Below are 17647 nucleotides of genomic sequence, written 5' to 3'. Positions count from 1 at the left end.
AAGTGCATCTCAGATTTCTTTTAAATGCAGTGAGTATACCTCTACCATTCTTTCAGATAGTGAGTTCCAAACTTACACCATTCTCTGAGTGAAAAACATTCTCTTTAACTCCCCTCTAATTCTTTTACCAATTATTTTAAATATATATATAAAACCCCTTTGTTTTGACCTATATGCCAAGGCAAATGACTCCTTTCTATCTACTCTATCCAGGACCCTACTTTTTTTTATACACTTTGTTTAAATCTATTGGCCTCCTATGTTTCACAGAAAATAAGCTCAGCCTATCCAACCTCTTCCCATTGTTAAAATTATCCAGTCTTGGCAACATCCTTGTAATTCTCTTCTATTCCTTGTCTGGTGTGCTTACACCCTTCCTGTAATGTGGTAATCAGAATCTAAGCAGTTCTCTAATAGTGGGCTAATATTCTTGACATAATTTTTTCTGTACTTTTATAGCCCAGCATTATTCTAACCTGGTTCATTCCGCATGTTTTAAAATACTTTACAATATTTTAACTTTTGCTCGTCCATTGTGCCATTTGGAAAAGTTAATCCCATTTTGAATAAGTGAAAGTGCATTTTGTTAAAATGTTAATAAAGGAATTTTTTGATGGGCTTTATTTCCTTTTTTTCACTACCTTACCATGTTTTATGCTTTTAAAGCGTTGATTACAGACAGCCCAGAAGCAGATATTTTGTCTGTGACTGCCCTTAATGTCTCATCATCACAGCCTGAACACTCCTGTGTGATGTTACATTCCAGGAATCTTGAAACCACGGTAGAGAAGTCCCGGTAGAGAAAGGGTTGAAAAGACAGCCTTAAGGTCACTGCCAATCAAGACAGAAAGTATTTTAGGATATGTCCTAGGTGCATAGAGATGGAACAAAGTCAAGAAAACAAAATCAGGAATTAATCATGTGGTAGCTATTGTGGCATTTCTATGCATTTTTATAACCTTTTTTGTTTTTGAATAGATTCTGTGAATGGAGCAAAATGTGCAACTTTGAATAATGGGAATATTTGTGTCTTTAGTAATATGCTCTCTTTCCCACCACCCCACCTCATCATCTGTGAACCAATATATCAGAAATATCAAATTTGCTAAAGTGAAATTGGGGAAATCAGAGAACTGTACAACATTGATTTATTATATCCAAAATAAATTCAAATAATTGTAATCTGGTTCCTGTTCTGTTGTACACTTTGTACTATTGTGATGAAGGTGTTGAAGCGGGCAATACCGAATGTTTATTCCGCAGAGAACAGTAAAAGCTAGTACGTTGGTAGGAGTTGTAATTCAATAATGCACCTTGAATTGTTATGCAATTTAATGATCTTCAATAGGAGAATCGTCGTCGTGCCAAAGAGGAATTGTCTTCCATGGAGGAAGAAATGGCCATGGCACAAGAACAGCTTCGCGCACGAAAGGAAGAACAGGAAAAGAAAAATATTCTGAACAGTGCGAGGTATGGATAGTTTTTGTAGTAATTCCTATAATACTCTGTTCAATGTTGTATCACTTTGTTGTGTTTAAAAGATTGAACATGATTGCTGGCTTTATAGGGCCAGCTATCCATGGGAAATTCATTTTTGTTTCAAGTACAAATGAATCCACTCATTAATGCACACTGCAATGCTGCCTTCTTTATTTGTTCCTGTAATATGTTTATTAATTCAGAAGAATTTTGTTTTGAAATAATCCAATAATCCAACGACTTCTATGCAATCAAGCTGAATTTGATCATTTATTTTTTAAATCTATTTCATATATATGTATATGAGCAGAAACATTCAAATAGAGATCTGGGTAATGTAAGCTCTAACTTCATACCAGGACTTTTAATGGTCTGGGGTGTGAATTTTATACAGCAGTTTGAGTGATCTTCTTTCTTTTGATCTGTCAACTTAAAAATTGCTGTTGTGACTTAATTGCTATATTTATTTGTCAAAACTTTCAAATAGGTTTAGCAAAGGGTGACAAGAAGAAATGGTACAGATAGAATTTATATGCTGGCTTCAGAATTTGGACAAGTTTGTGAATTCACTGATGATGAAGAAATGCAATGCAATCGTTTGTTTGCTATCAAAATGCAGTTTTTCTTGATTTTTGAAAGCTGTACTTTTTCTTTGAAATTTATTTTGATTTTAATACAACTCACTGGAAAATGAACTCCATTATATTGCTATCCTTTAGCTGTTAGCTGTGTGATCAACAGAGGGCACCACAGTCTCATTAGTGCTCATGTATTTTCAGAATCCCAAGCATTTGTAGTCGGAATATTGCAAGTAAAGGATCAGTGAGAAATTTGCTTTGTATTGTACTTGCTGCATATAGAGCTTGCATTTTCATAGGCCCTTCAGGTGTTCAGTACATACCAAAGTACTTTTCAAGCAATGAGATGTTTTTAAAAAACGGTCAAGTGTAAACACGGCAGCCAATTTATGTAGAGTAAAATGACAGCAGATTTGCTTTGAAACAGTTTTCATTTACAGATATATCTGAATTAATCAAAAACGCACAGTGAAAAATTTTGCATCAGTCACTATGAAGTAGGCTTCATACTTTTGAGTATGTTAACAGTGATGTCTTATTAACTGTATACATACCTACAGCAGAGGGTACAGTTATGGAGCTGACTCCATCCTAGGTCTTTACACATCTTTGTCCGTCTTGAGACTGACTGTGGGTTGTACTGTATTCAGTCCCACATTAATCCTGCATGAACCAAACTGTACTGCAACACCTTCTTCCAGATCTTTATCCCATCGATAGTTACTTTGGTTTACTTCAAGTCTTGTCTTGTGCATTTACTTTATGTCTTGTGCATTTCCCTTATTGTTACAACCTTAATGCTATTCCAACATTATTGTTATTACAGTACTAATATTAACAATATTCTCATGACCTCCATCTCCCCCTTCAAGTCTTTGATGTTGGATGTTCAGGTGGTTTGATGACATTTCCATGTCTCATTCACTGTTCTCTGAGGGGAATGTAAGGCTCCGGAGGAGCAGATTTGGGTTTCTGGCTTCAAGGTTAGATTGGCACTTGGATATGGTTTCATCCATTTATTTCATTGCTTGGTGTTAAACTATGCCTGGTTGATCTGGCTGGTTTGGAGGTAAATGGTTGTTGTTACTCTTGACTTGTAAGGTGGGTGAAAATGTTATTCTTCTGGTTGGTGATGTCTTCTTATTTTTTGTTTGGACTATGTGGAAGTTCTCTGAGGCTGAGGAAGAGCATTCCTCAGCAAGAAGTAGCAAGAAGAATATTGAGTAGCATGCACATTTCTAGTTTTTTTTGTTGTGAAACTGCTACGAGGCAATCTTGCTCAAAAGGAAGAGAGGCTGATTACAGCAAGGATCATGTTCAGGACCAGGAATTGGTCTCCTCCTGCTCCATAAAGCAGAGGGCCTGTTGTTCAAATCCACTAGCCTTAAGGCCATTAAGTTCCTCATCTGTCTGATGGGACTGTTATGCTGGCACCTGAATCTAATTTAAAATTTCTTGGACGACTATCTACCAAGATGTCAGCATTCCAAAATGAAGAGCCATATTCTCTGATGACAGCCAAGAAGCATGGTTGTTTGTCTTCAGGTTTTGGTCTCGACCTCATGAGTTATCTTTGGGATATCTGGTGCAGTGGCCCTGTTAGTTGAAGTGGAGTCATTAGGGAGTGCTTGCAGGACACTGAGCTTTCCTGTGAGGTTGCTTTGTACCACAGTGCGGGCAAGATCACTTTGCTGGCTGTTGAGGAATTTCTTTCCTTGACTTGGATGGTCCCTGCATTTTTGTGATTTTGTTATAGTGGAGTGAGAGTTGATTTCTGCCACAAATAGTGTACTCTCTCCTTAGGATGGTCCTGCGTTGCTCATTTAGTTCAGGTAGTCCAACAAGGTGGATCACCTTATCCAGGATAAAATCTTTAGCTTGAAGGAGGTCAGAGACTGAATCGTCTTGAACAGCCATCACAGTGTTGCCTTGGCTGAGCTCAGCCATATTTGCATCCCTCTGACAGTAAACAGCTAATCAACAAGCTCACTAAGCAGTTGGTCTTATTAAATCTCTCTCTCTCTCATATTTTATTGTTTCTCTGTTTGAAATAAATGTCAAAGAATCTTAAAATTTTAAGCACTTAAGAATTAAGAATTTTAAAATTGACAGATGACTCATTGGGCCCAATTTTACCATGAAGTTGCGCCCATTTGTGGGCGCGAAAACTTAGTAAAGTCGGGCATGCGGCGAGTAGCATGATCAGTGCCTGCCTCCGCATCAGTTCCCCCTTTATCAAAGCCCAAAAATGGCTGAAGTTGGGACTGCGCTCAAAACGGGCGCAGTGGCCATTTAAATGTATTTGCATGCATTTAAATTGACTTAATGGGCTAGATGCCCAACATTACTGGCACTTCCCCCTTTACCGCCATGTTCACCCATCCAAAATCAGTGCGAAACAGATATGCTCCGCAAAAGTCCGAGCCGGACGTTCCAATTAGTGACGTGAGTGCCGAGCATTCAACGGATCTCTACTTGAGATTGGTGGGGGGAGGGGGACCACTGCCACTCTGCCTGTGATCAGTGAGGGGGAAGAAGGGTTCGTTGCCACTCTGTGATCAGTGAGGGGGAAGAGGAGTTCGCTGCCACTCTGTCAGAGATCAATGAGGGGGAAGGAGGGATCTGTTACCACTCTGCCTGTGATCAGTGAGCGGGGAAAGGGGGGTCTGCTGTCACTCTGCCTGTGATGTGGATGTGCCGGCGTTGGACTGGGGTAAACACAGTAAAAAGTCTGACAACACCAGGTTTTAGTCCAACCGATTTATTTGATAGTAAACTCACAAGCTTTTGAGGGGACTCCCTCTTCGTCAGGTGAATGGAGAGTTCTGGCCTCGGACAGAACATATAAAGTACAGACAGTTTAGAGATTACTGATTAGAATGCGAATCTTTACACCTAACCTGCTGTTCAAGTCCTAAAGTGGCTGACAATGTGAGTGGAAGGAGCACTGATCACAGGTTAAAGAGATGTGTATTGTCTCCAGACAGCACAGTGAGTGAGGTTTTGCAAACCTAGGCAAGTCACGGGGGTTACAGATAGTGCGACATGAACCCAAGATCCCTGTTGAGACCGTCCTCATGTGTGCGGAGGACGGTCTCAACAGGGATCTTGGGTTCATGTCGCACTATCTGTAACCCCCGTGACTTGCCTGGGTTTGCAAAACCTCATTCACTGTGCTGTCTGGAGACAATACACATCTCTTTAACCTGTGATCAGTGCTCCTTCCACTCACATTGTCAGCCACTTTAGGACTTGAACAGCAGGTTAGGTGTAAAGATTCGCATTCTAATCAGTAATCTCTAAACTGCCTGTGCTTTATATGCTCTGTCCGAGGCCAGAACTCTCCGTTCAGCTGACGAAGAGGGAGTCGCCTCGAAAACTTGTGAGTTTACTATCAAATAAATCGGTTGGACTAAAACCTGGTGTTGTCAGAGTTTTTACTCTGCCTGTGATCAGTGAGGGGGAAGGGGAGCTCACGATCAGTCTGGGTGGCGGAGAGGTGGGAGCAAGGGGATTTAGTCAGGGTGGGGCAGTGTCTGGCCCAGAAGCAATGTGGCAGGGGAGCTGCATCCTATCCTTTTTTTGCCCCTGCGCTTGCGCAGTTGGAGGCATCGATCGGAGCTGCAAGTTTCTGGGCGCCTTAAGCCCCGCCCACAGGCTTGTGCAGCGCGGTTTAGAATCGCTGATATTTTTTCAAGCAGAGTGCATGTGGGGACATCTGAGAACATGTCTAAAAGCCAGATCTGAAACACTCCCAGTTTCAAGTCTGCCCCGGATTTAGAACCAAAATGGTAAAATAGGGCCTATTGTCCGAAATATGTGCTGGTTAGATGCATTGGCCAGGCTAAATTTTCCTCAGTGTACTCAAAGAGGAAAGTGTGGCAACTAGGGGATTTTCACAATAACTTCATTACAGTGTTAATGTAATCCTACTTGTGACACCAATGAATAAACGTTGATGACCTGTAGTGCAGTGATGTCATCAGCGATTGCCCCAATCGAGCAAAGAAGCGTATTGACTTATTTAGACATGTAGCAATGCTGTATCTTAAAAATCTTTTCCTTCAAGGACTCCAATTTTGCGTCGGGTCTATGTGATGGGTGGATCCCCAGTGGAGCTGGAGGAGGGAGTACTGATCTATTTTGAAGATTTTTAGAAGTGTGGGGACAGCTTTAAAAGATTGCTATATAGGCTTCCAATGCCATAGCCATGGATTTTCTTGCTCTTGCTAGGTTTTCCAAATGGCAATGATGCGCCTCTGTCTAAAGAAAGATTTGCAGTGGTTGTGTGGGTTGGCTAGTTGCTGACTTAATTCAGTCAGCGGTTTTGAGTTGCAAGCCTGGGTATGGAACGAAGGACTGCAGGTTTGCAATCCAGGAAGCTGAGCAGCCACCAGCTACCTGAAGTAGACATAATTATTAAATTATTTTCCTCTTTGCTGAACTCAGGAGCCATGTGTTGACTCAGAGTCAGGGATCAGGATTAGTGATGGGTTTCTTTCAAACGGTGCTTCTAACTGACTGCCTGACTGAATGAAAAGGGGATTCTCAGGACCAGCTGGCCTGGAATTTTTAAACACTTTCCCAGCCAGGCAGGCCATGAGCTGTGCTTGCTGAAACCAGACTTCCAAAAGAAATTAAATGGTGTCTTATGCAAGAATAAAACCTCAACCTTTTCAATGCCAGGCTCCTCTTCCTAGTAAATTTTCTCTGCATCTGTAGTTCAGTTGGGAATTGGTTATAGTTTAGAACCCTTTGAAGGTTACCTTTTCCTTAGTTTTTCTGCATTCTTGTGAGGATGAATGTTTTTGATCTAGACACTGCCATCATGAAGAATCCTGCCCCAATTGAGCAAAGAAGTATATTAACTTATTTAGACCTGTAGTAATGCTACATGTTAAAAATCTTTTCCTTCAAGGACTCCAACTTTACAGCTGGTCTGTGTGATGGTTGGATCCCCAGTGGAGCTGGAGGGGTGTAGGGTTTGCAGCCTTGAGTATTTTAACAGCAAGTCTTTATTAACAACTCGTAACTTCAGATGTAGGGGATACAGTTACGGAGCTGACTGCATCCTTGGTCTTTGCACATCTCTGTTCATCTCCAGACTGACCTGACTCTGGGTCATGTGTCTTCTTACATCATTGTGTGGGTGGTTGGAGTACTCAGCTCTACATTAACTCTGTATGTTTGATAAATGGTCTGGAATATAGTGTCATAAAAACAGTAATAAGACTTCTATCAACTGTAAGTTACAGTCAAAGTTCTAAAAATACACTAGTGAGTTCCAAGCACGCCAATCCGGGCAGTTGTAAAAACTAAACTCTTACTAGTGTCATTTAAATAAACTTTTAATTTAATTCAATTTTTGTTCAGCTATTTGTGTTCTGTATCCTATTTCAGCAAAACAGGAAAAGGAAACCCTACAAGTTATTCCGGCACACCTTTTTGGCTCACCATGAAAGATGTTTTAGTTTTGTGTTTTATTTTTTATAGTTCCAAAAGTACCCTTTGATGACCTCCCCATTTTTCTTCTACAAGCCGCATAACCTTTATCCAAAGTCCTCGGGGCCAATTGCAATTTGGATTTCTGATCATTTTGGTTTTTGGATATCACATACAAACTAAAATGTTGAAAAGTTGGATGTATCACTCAATGATAAACTCAGGATATGTGTAATGAGTTTCTTTTTGACGTGTTTGTCACAAAAATCACAAGATAAACAGTGCAAACAACCAGTCTTCCCATGCTAAAGATCAGTGAGATTCAAAAGAAGGGTAGTTTTTGGATCTGTTTGGTTTTTGGATTTATGGATAAATGATACTTGACTTGTATTTGTTTGGGTCTGCTTTTGTTTTCTCCTGTTGATGTTTGTGATTGTTTTGACTTATTACACCACACCAATCTTCATTTCATCCTGTGTATCATTAATGGGCTACAGTTGTTTTATTCAGTAAGGTGGAATATCTGCTAATGCTGTCGGATACCCCCAATTTAGTGTCCATTTATTTTTCTTATTTGGTGGAAATACTCAGCAGGTCAAACACGTCTGACATCAGCTTTGACAAAGAGTCATCTGGACTCAAAACGTCAGATCTTTCCTCTCCATACAGATGTTGCCAGACCTGCTGAGATTTTCCAGCATTTTCTCTTTTAGATCTGACATGAGTAATTCTAACATTTTTCCACAGATACTATCTAGCTGAGTTATTAAAGCACATGTTGCATTTTTTTCAGATTTCTAGAATCTAAAGTAGTTTTGGTTTTGCATATTGTTCTTAAATACTGACTGATGAAAAAGAATAATTTATTTGATTCCTTTTGAGTTCTTTGTTTTGAATTTTTGTTTTTCAATTGCCTGTTACAGGGATTGATCTTCTAGTTCCTTTGTAGTTAATTTTCTACACATTTTTAGCTTCAGTATCCCATAATTCAAGTGTGAGGTCCCAACTAACTCCAACAACTGTGATATCACAGCCTGTGTAGTGAATGATCAATTCAAAATAATTATACTGGAAACAGAAACCTAGGTTAGGCGAAGCTGTCTGTCACCATAGGGAGATATATTTAAACAGTTCTGTCTTGCAATTTTCTGTTTCTGCCACTCTGCCATCCAGTGTCATGGACCCAACTAGGGAACAGGCAATCTTGGACCTGGTAGTGGTTAATGAGGCATGTTTAATAAATGACCTCAGAGTAAAAGATCCCCTAGGAAGTAGTGATCATAACACGATATAATTTAATCTTGAGCCTGAGATTGAGAAACCTGAGTCTGAAACAACTGTGCTTAAATTAAATAAAGAGATTTGCAAAGAAATGGGGATAGAGTTAGCTAAAGTAGACAGTAAGCAAGCAGTGGCAGGTGTATAAAAAGGAAAAAGTCAGTGGTGGCCCTGATGACTGGGATAAATTCAGAATCCAGCAAATATAATAAAGAGAGGGAGAAAATAAGCCACAAGGGCAAACTAGCAAGGAATATAAAAACTGACAATAAGAGCTTCTTTCAATATATAAAAAAGAAGCGAGAGGTCAAAGTGAATATAAGACTCTCAGAAAATAAATCTGGGGAGATAATTATAGGAAACTAGGAAATGGCACAGTAGTTAAACAGATATTTTGCAGTCTTTATGTTGGAAGATGCTTCAAATATTCCATAAATACTAAATAATTCCTCCCTTGAATTAAGTACATCACCATCACCAAAGTAGTACTAGACAAACTAATGGGGCTAAAAGCAGATAAATCCTTTAGCCCTGATGGCTTGCACTCCAGGATCCTAAAAGAAGTAGTTACAGAGATAGCGGATGCATCAGTTGTAATCTTGCAAAAATGCTTGGAGTTTGGAGCAGTACCAAAGAATTGGAAAACCAACACCCCTATTTAAAAAGGGAGGGAGGAAAAGAGTAACTGTAGGCTGATTACCCAAACATCTATTGTTGGAGAAATGTTGGAATCAATTATTAACAAGATAATAGCAACACATATGGAAAATTATAATCTAATCAGAGTCAGCATGGCTTCATGAAAGGGAAATTGTGTTTGATTAATTTTATTAGAGTTTTTTGAGGAGGTCTCAACCAGAGTTGACAGAGGAGAACCTGTAGATGTGTAGTATTTGGACTCCCAGAAAACATTTGACAACGTATCTCACAAAAGATTAAATCATAAGATAAAAGGCCATGACATTAGAGACAGTATATTGGCAAAGTTAGAGAATTGGCTAATAGCAGGAAACAGTGAGTGGGGATAAGGAGTTCTTTTTCAGGTTGGTGACCTGTAACCAGCAGGGTTCCACAGGGATCAGTGCTGGTACTGTAACTGTTTACAATATAAATTAATGACTTAGAGGAAAGAAGTTAATGTACTGTAGCTAAATTTGCAGACAAGAAAAAAAAGGTGGAAACGCAAGTTGCAAGAGGGATACAAACAGTATAAAAAGAAATATTGATAGGTTAAGTAAGTTAAAGTTAAAAAAGCTGGCAAAGGGAGTATAATGTGGGAAAATGTGAAGTTTTTCATTTTGGAAGGGAGAACAAAAGAACAGAATATTATTTAAATGGAGAAAATCTGCAGCAAGCTGCAACACAAAGGGACTTGGGGGTACTCGTGCGTGAAACACAAGATTAGCATACAGGTCCAGCACAAAAGCAGGAAGATTCATGGAATGTTGGCCCTTATTTCAAGACGGTTGCTGTATAAGAGTAGGGAAGTCTTGCTGCAACTGTACAAGATATGTAAGATCACATCTGGAGCACTGTGAGTAATTTTGGTCCCCTTGTTTAATGTTTCATTGGAAGCAGTTTAGGGAAGGTTCACTAGGATGATTCCCTGTATGGAGGGATTATTTTATGAGGAAAGGTTAAACAGGTTGGGATTCTACTCATTGGAATTTAGAAGAATGAGAGGTGATCTTTTTGAAACATATAGGATTCTTGAGGGGCTTGACAGGGTAAATGCTGAGAGGATGTTTCCTCTCATGGGACAGTTTAGAACCAGAGGGCATAGTTTCAGAATAAAGGGGCACCAATTTAAGATTGAGATGAGGAGGAATTTCTTCTCTGAGGGTTGAGTATCTTTGGAACTCCTTGTCACAGAGAGCTAGATGTGGGAGCAGAGTCCTTGTGTATATTTAAGGCTGAGATAAGATAGATTTTTGATTAGTAAGGAGTCAAGGTTTACAGTAAAAGGGCAGGATAGTGGATGTGAGGAATGTCAGATTAGCCATGATCCTATTGAATTGGATCAGGTTTGAGGGGCCAAATGGTCACCTGCTGTTCCTACTGCTTATGGTCAGTGTTAGAAATGATATACTCAGATGTGCGATTAAATGAATAAGCATTGACAAAGTTGGTTGCTGGCAAAGATAGGAATGGTGGAAAAGTTTATATTCAAATGAGCTTGCAATTCTCTCTGCCTGAGTGAAGTATGGGGGCAATTCTTCCAAAGAAATTCTGAGTGTTGAATTTATGTAAAAACTGGAGTAAATCAAGTTGTTTTTTTCAGCAGGAGTTTCAAAATGAATCTCCCACACACTGTGCACTGCAGGGAGCCTCAGCGTGAATCATGCTGAAATTCAGGGGATGGGGCCTATTCCACTGGAGAGGCTGGCAGCATAGTGCTGAGTGGGCCACTGCGCATGCAGCGATCCATCAGTGCCAAGATCAGCAAATGTGCAGTGCCCTGCACTGCCGGCCTTCTGATCGCTGGCCAGTTCCGCAACTCCAGCATCGCTGGCCCTTCCTCATCTCCCTCCCCACTCCCTGCAACACCCCCACAGCCAAATCGCTGGCCTCTTAAACATGTCCTAACCATCCCCAATGCCTAGTGGGCAGTACCAAGTTGGCCCCCGGACATTGTCACTTTGCTGCTTGGGCAGTGTTGGGGGCCCAGGTTGTCACTGCCAAGATGCCAATACCCAGGGGCACACCCGCTCCTCAATGGCCCCACTTCACTCCAGTGGTGTTGGGCCCCTAGCTCCCTACAAGTGGGGAGCTACGTGGAAGTCGCTGGAGTGAAACAGTCCTGGTGGGAGGGGAGAGACTAGCGGGCTTGAAGACTTCAGTCCCGGGCCCACTAGCGCTATCTAACTAGCATTTAAATGAGGATTTACATGAATTATTCAGCCTTGCGCCCATTTCTGGCATGGAGCTGACAATACCTATCTGGCTGAGAATCACGGAAGTCATGTTGCCCAGTAGGGAGCCTATGAAACGGCCTCTGCTTGAGTCTCCCAGTCCACTGTGCTACAAAAGCACCGCAGCGGGATGGGTGAATCACTCCACGGAGTTGGTGGTGGAATTGTGTAGCTATAAAGGAGAATAAGTGAAAGATTGAAGAGTGAAAAGGTGAAATGAAAAGTATTCTCACTTTAGCAATTAAGCTTTAATTAGAATGAATTGTGTGCATACTTGGAGAAGGTAAAGGGTTAAAACAATGTGCTAGCTTTGAAGTTTTTAAAGAAGTTTTAAAGACACAGGGGAGTGTTAGTGACCACTACTAACTAAAGATTTCAAACTCACGAATGCAAAGGAAAGATGATAAGAACTGTATTGTTGTAAAAGACCATTGCAAACTTCTGAGGAAATTTAGAACCATAGAATCCCTGCATTGTGGAAGGAGGCCATTCAACCCATCAAGCCTACAATCTCTCCAAAAGAAAAATCCTGCGTATTTACCATGGCTTATCCACCTAACCTGCACATCTTTGAACTGTGGGAGGAAACCCACACTGACAAGGGGAGAAAGTGCAAACTCCACACTCATCCGAGGCCGAAGTCAAACTTGGATCCCTGGCACTGTGAGGAAGCAGTGCCACTGTGCCACCTCTGAATTTTATTTAATTGTTTTTGGGTATTCTCCCATTACTAGCAAAAATAATATTTGAAAAAAAATTAATTTTAATTTGAGTTAAATTATCACACGCCTTGGGTAATATCCATTTCAATATAAAAAGTGAAAGACATGTATTTACAGAAATTATGGAAACGACTTTGTGGCTGTCTCTTGGCTTGAAGGAATTGGCAAGCCATTTCGCTGATGAGACTTCAGTTTAAGTAAACTATGCTATGTATGTTGTTGATATCCTTAAGGAATTAAAGAACGAAGAAGACTGCAAACAAAAATAGAGTCAAAATTAATAAAATATTGGCAAAATATTATAAACTTCTAAAATGAATGTAAGTTGTGGTGCGTGGTGACAGAGCACATTGGGGCTCTCAATAGTGAGATGTGACATGTTTGTAATCTTCACCATCTTAGTGAAGTGCTAAGTAAAGGCACATTTTTTACCCACAGGTAGTTATTCTAGATTAACTTTGCATACATTATAGTAACTGGTCATAGAATAGAATCACTGGAGTCCAAGAGCAAGTTTCTTTACTGGGAAAGGGATGCAGCATTGAGAATTAATATGAGGGGAAATGAATGACAATGCAGCTATCTGTTTGCCACCATTACTTCACTGAAACTGATATCCAGAAGTTGCTGACGATGATTCTGTGCTTCTCCAGAGACTGTGCTGTTGAGTCCCCGCTGGAGTGTAATCCTTAAGCAATCAGTGAATTAATGAAAATGTTCAGTTTTGGATTGTGAGTCTTGCTGTAAAACCATTGGAAAATTTGCACCTAGTTGAATTTTTTATTTTTCCATAGGATGGAATTTTGTTGGCAAGGCCAGCAGTTGTTTTCCATCCCTAATTATCCTGGAGAAGTTACTGGAGCTACTGCCTTGAACGTCCATCTAGTGGAGGTACACCACGGTGCTGTAAAGAAGAGAGTTCCAGGATTTTGGACCGAGGACAATAAAGCAACCGTAGCAATAAAGTTTCAAGTCAGGATGATATGTGGCTTGGAGAGGGAACTTTCAGGTGGTGGTGTTTCCATGTGTCTGCTGCCTTTGTCCTTTTAGATTGCGGGTTTGGAAGGTGTGGTCAAAGGAGCCTTAGTAAATTGCTGCAGTGCACTTATACATTGTACACACTGCTACCACTGTGCCCAGTGGTGGAGGAAGTGAATATTTAAGGTATTAGATTGGGTTTCGATGAAGTGGACTTCTTTGTCTGAGTTTGTGTCAAGCTTCCTCAGTGCTTTTGGAGTTGCACTTATCACGCAGGTGGAGAGTATTCCATCACACTCCTGATCTGTGCAATTTAGATGATGATCAGCCTTTGAGGAGTTAAGGGGTGAGTTATTCACCCCAGAATTCTTAGCTTCTGGTCTGCTCTTGTAATTTCAATATTTACAAGGCTGATCCAGTTCAGTTTCTAGTCAGTGGTAACTTCCAGGATGTTCACATTTGAATGATGTGCAACTGGGCTTTTAATAGTGTAAAAAATTTGTAATTACTGTTACATACCAACGCTAGCGTTTAAAATCTAGTTTGTAGAATGTCAAATGTATCTGTTATGATAAAATTCCATGCTTTTTTAACATTTGTTTATATATTTTAGCTTACATCTTAATCTATAAGCTTTTTGCCCATCTAAAAAGTTGAATTTAAAGTGAAAGCATTCAATGCTTTTAACATCTGGATTTGCTGTCTGTCTGAATACCTCAGTGTGATTGACTGCTTACTGACATTATTGCTGTTGGATGCCTGGAGGGCCCCTTGGCTGGCACTAGATTTAAACTACCATTGGGAAAGGGGAAATTTATGCCACGGAGATCTCTTTGAGCAACCTTCTTCATTGTCAGCAGGAATCTGCCGATTCACTGCAGGATCTCAGCCAATGGGAAAATGTATCAAAAAAAAATTCCAGTTTTTGAACGTAATCCACAGAATTTAAGTGAATATTCCAGAAGTCTAAACAATCTTTCAAGATGTTAATGACAAATTCTGTAAAGAAGTTCACAAAGCATAGTATGTTGAAAACAGACAAGGTTCTGATGTCAACTGTGCTACTGGGTTTTGGTCAGAAACTGGTTGCTCACACCATAGGTGTTTTGGGAAATCCCAAGCACCTTGGGATCACTCTGGAACATTTAGTAACATTCGCAAGAGCCTTGCAAACATGTTTCCCATCTGCTTTTTTTAGTTGGAAAACAATAGGTGAATTTAAAATCAGTATAGAAAATTAAAAGTTCTTCCCTCTTTGCTTTGCTGCACCTGTTCTGCAGCAGAGACAAATGATGTGGAGATGCCAGCGTTGGATTCGGGTAAGCACAGTAAGAAGTCTGACAACACCAGGTTTAAGTCCAACTGATGTGTTTGATAGTAAACTCACAAGCTTTCGGAGTTTGTTCCTTCGTCAAGTGAGTGGAAAGTTCTGGCCTCAGAACTCTCCATTCACCTGATGAAGGGACAAACCCCGAAAGCTTGTGAGTTTACTATCAAACAAATCAGTTGTACTTAAACCTGGTGTTGTCAGACATCTTGAAGAGACAAATGGACAGTTGATATAGCCCAGAGTATTTTTTGCTGTTCTTGATCTAGCCATTGGCAGCACATAAACAGCTCAAGGTAGCTACTTGTGGAGAAAGCACGTATTTCTGCTCATCATCCTTCTCTTGCATATAGGAAATTGAATACACAAATCTGTGTCCGACAGATCAATGCCCAACATGACTTTGGGGACTGGAAGATAATTCAAAAAAGAGAAAATAATCCCTCCATGGTGCTTAACATTTTATGTTGATGTGACATCTAACTTCTATGCAGTCGAAAGAATTAAGTTTTTGATATGTAGCATTTTATAGAAAATTAATTTGCACAAAGAGAATTGACAGGGAACTCTTTTTTTCACACACTGGCAATAAATGTGAGTAATGGTAATGTTTCATATGAGTGAAAGAATGTCTGGAGCTTACTGTCACTGGTGAGATATTCTGTTTATTCTGTAGGAGTGAATGATACCTCGAATGTTGGTACAGCCTTTAAATAATTCTAGTATGCTGTGCAAGGCTTGCCAGCCATTAAATGATGTTTCATGTAAGTGAATTGTCATTTTTTTTCCTGTCGTGGGCAATGAAATATCCATCACTCTTGTAGAATTATAATAATCGTGTTGTTTATTCAGAAAATGCTGCAGATAATATTATTTGGTTTATTATGTTTCTAAATATGTGCAAAAAATTAATGAGTATGAATGAGAGAACATTTCCTCTGATCATGCCGTAACTGTGTTTACTCTCAGGGATTGCTAAACTTAAGAGTGTCTTTAGTATCTGTGCACTAATAGAAGTAATGTAGTATTAAGTCAAAAGTGCTAAAGTTTCATGACAAATGGAGAGAAATCTGATGATCTTGTAACCCTATGGGACACTTTCCTCATCTTCAGTGGACAGAGAAATCCAATTGGCAAATCAGTGGGTTAAATACTCAAGAAAATGAAACTAAATCAAAGTCTACTGGAACAGAAACTGCATTGAAATGTGATAAAAATTGGAGGAGGAAATTAAATGGTGAGCATGTTTTTATCATTACTTATTAAGGCATTGTTTGTGTGTAGTAAGAATTTGTAATGCTGCCATTTGAAAATGGCCACTTCCCAGCAATTATTTTTTATAATAATTTTCCATCAAAACAGTAGGCACACAAACTAATTCTAGACAGCTGACCCCTGTATGTGATTGAGAACATAACGATTGACCCTTCCATCACTTTTTCTCATTTCCTCCAGCAAAACACCACATCCTCTGCCTGATGGTGTACCATATTGGAACACTTCAGCACTGTGCTGCAGTGAGAATTTTTTTTGTATATATGCATTGCTAATCAAATTGAGGTCATGTCACTTTGCTCTGTGGCCCTTGATCTGTATAAGGTATGTGCCTGAATCCAGCGCAACGGGTTTTCCAGTGCTTTGACACTAATGTCTTGCATTGATATGGAATTAAATTAATTTTTTAATGAGCATTGAATAGAGACTTAAATGACATTAATCTGTCATTAATCTGTCCTTGCACTTGAAGCCAAAGTAGTTAAAATGTTGTGTACATTATGCCCTTGTTTTGAAATTGAGGACAGATATTAATCCTTTTTAATGTGTATGTGAACTGGCTATGACCCTAATATGGCAACTAAACACAGGGATTTGTATAATATATTTTCTGATTAAAAAAGACACTAAATCAATATTAGTAGCTCAGTGTACAGACTAATTAAACAAATAATTTATCTGCATTTTAGAACTGTGTTTCAGTGGGCCAAAATATTTCAGACATTTTAGTAATGATATAAATGTTGATCGGAATTTCTTCATTTTGAATAAAAATAAGTAAAATCTGATGCTTTTCGTTGTTTCTCAGTTAGCCCCTATTCAAATGCAAATAATGTAATTGTTAGGTGAGCAGATTGCTTTTCCCCCCTTTAATATGACAGTGTCCTGATTAATTTAAATTATGCATTCTGTAATACGGATCTAACAATGAAACTAATTACTTAATCATTGCTGGGTTTCAGAATTGCCAAAGTTTACATTGTAGGGGGATTTTATAAAGGTTCCAAGCAATTCACCGAACCAGGTTTAATTATGTTATGCAGTATTTGTTTTCTTGTTGATTTTCTGTTTTGTTGCCTGTTGTCTTTACTTACTGTTATAATACTTACAGCAGCATTTATGTATGACTTGTATACCTATTGCAGTGATTGTCCAATCACCTGGATCTGAATTTGAATCCAGCTGAATTTTACTGACTTGACTGATGGTTTGAATTAAATAAGTTTGGGCAATGGAAGGCAGCTCCCAGCAGGCTTGAATCCTGAACAGAAAACTACCTTCACAATTCATACAGAATTTGTAACAGCACCATCTACATGCAGGATTCTGAATCCCAGTATTTTTGGGAGGGAAGAGAGAAATTAATCTTTATTTTGAAATGCGCTGCAGTGTGCAGGTGATAGATTCAGGATACTTTGATATGGATTCATTTATGAGCTACCTTGACACACTGCTCTACTTGCTGTATTACATTGGTTTGTGGTTTCTAAAGGCAAACTTTGTTGAGAGGGGTGGTAGTATATTACAATATTTGTAAGTTTAAAATCAATTCATTGTAATTTTATATACCTAAATATTCTGATCATTAATTCCTTTAAATTAACAGGTGAAAGTTGCATTTGCATAGATTAACTGGGAGAGATGTATTTGGTCACT

The 17647-nt window shown here is 39.3% G+C and overlaps 1 protein-coding gene across 3 annotated transcripts in view; it reads left to right on the top strand.

Annotated features, from left to right (window-relative positions):
• The window catches only part of dhx38 (DEAH (Asp-Glu-Ala-His) box polypeptide 38), a 99003-nt gene that overhangs the window by 63046 nt on the left and 18310 nt on the right, over positions 1 to 17647 (top strand). For 2 of the 3 annotated variants that reach the window (XM_080186792.1, XM_080186793.1), the window contains exon 26: positions 1349 to 1470. In XM_080186792.1, the coding sequence (XP_080042918.1) occupies positions 1349 to 1470 (122 nt within the window). Of the gene's footprint in view, positions 1 to 1348; positions 1471 to 15829; positions 15947 to 17647 lie in introns of those variants that run through there. The other variant, XM_080186794.1, reaches the window with a different exon arrangement.

Source organism: Carcharhinus amblyrhynchos, chromosome 4, assembly GCF_965287045.1.
Source record: "Carcharhinus amblyrhynchos chromosome 4, sCarAmb.v2.hapA, whole genome shotgun sequence".
Lineage (NCBI taxonomy): Eukaryota > Metazoa > Chordata > Chondrichthyes > Carcharhiniformes > Carcharhinidae > Carcharhinus > Carcharhinus amblyrhynchos.
This window is presented reverse-complemented; position numbering and strand designations above follow the sequence as displayed.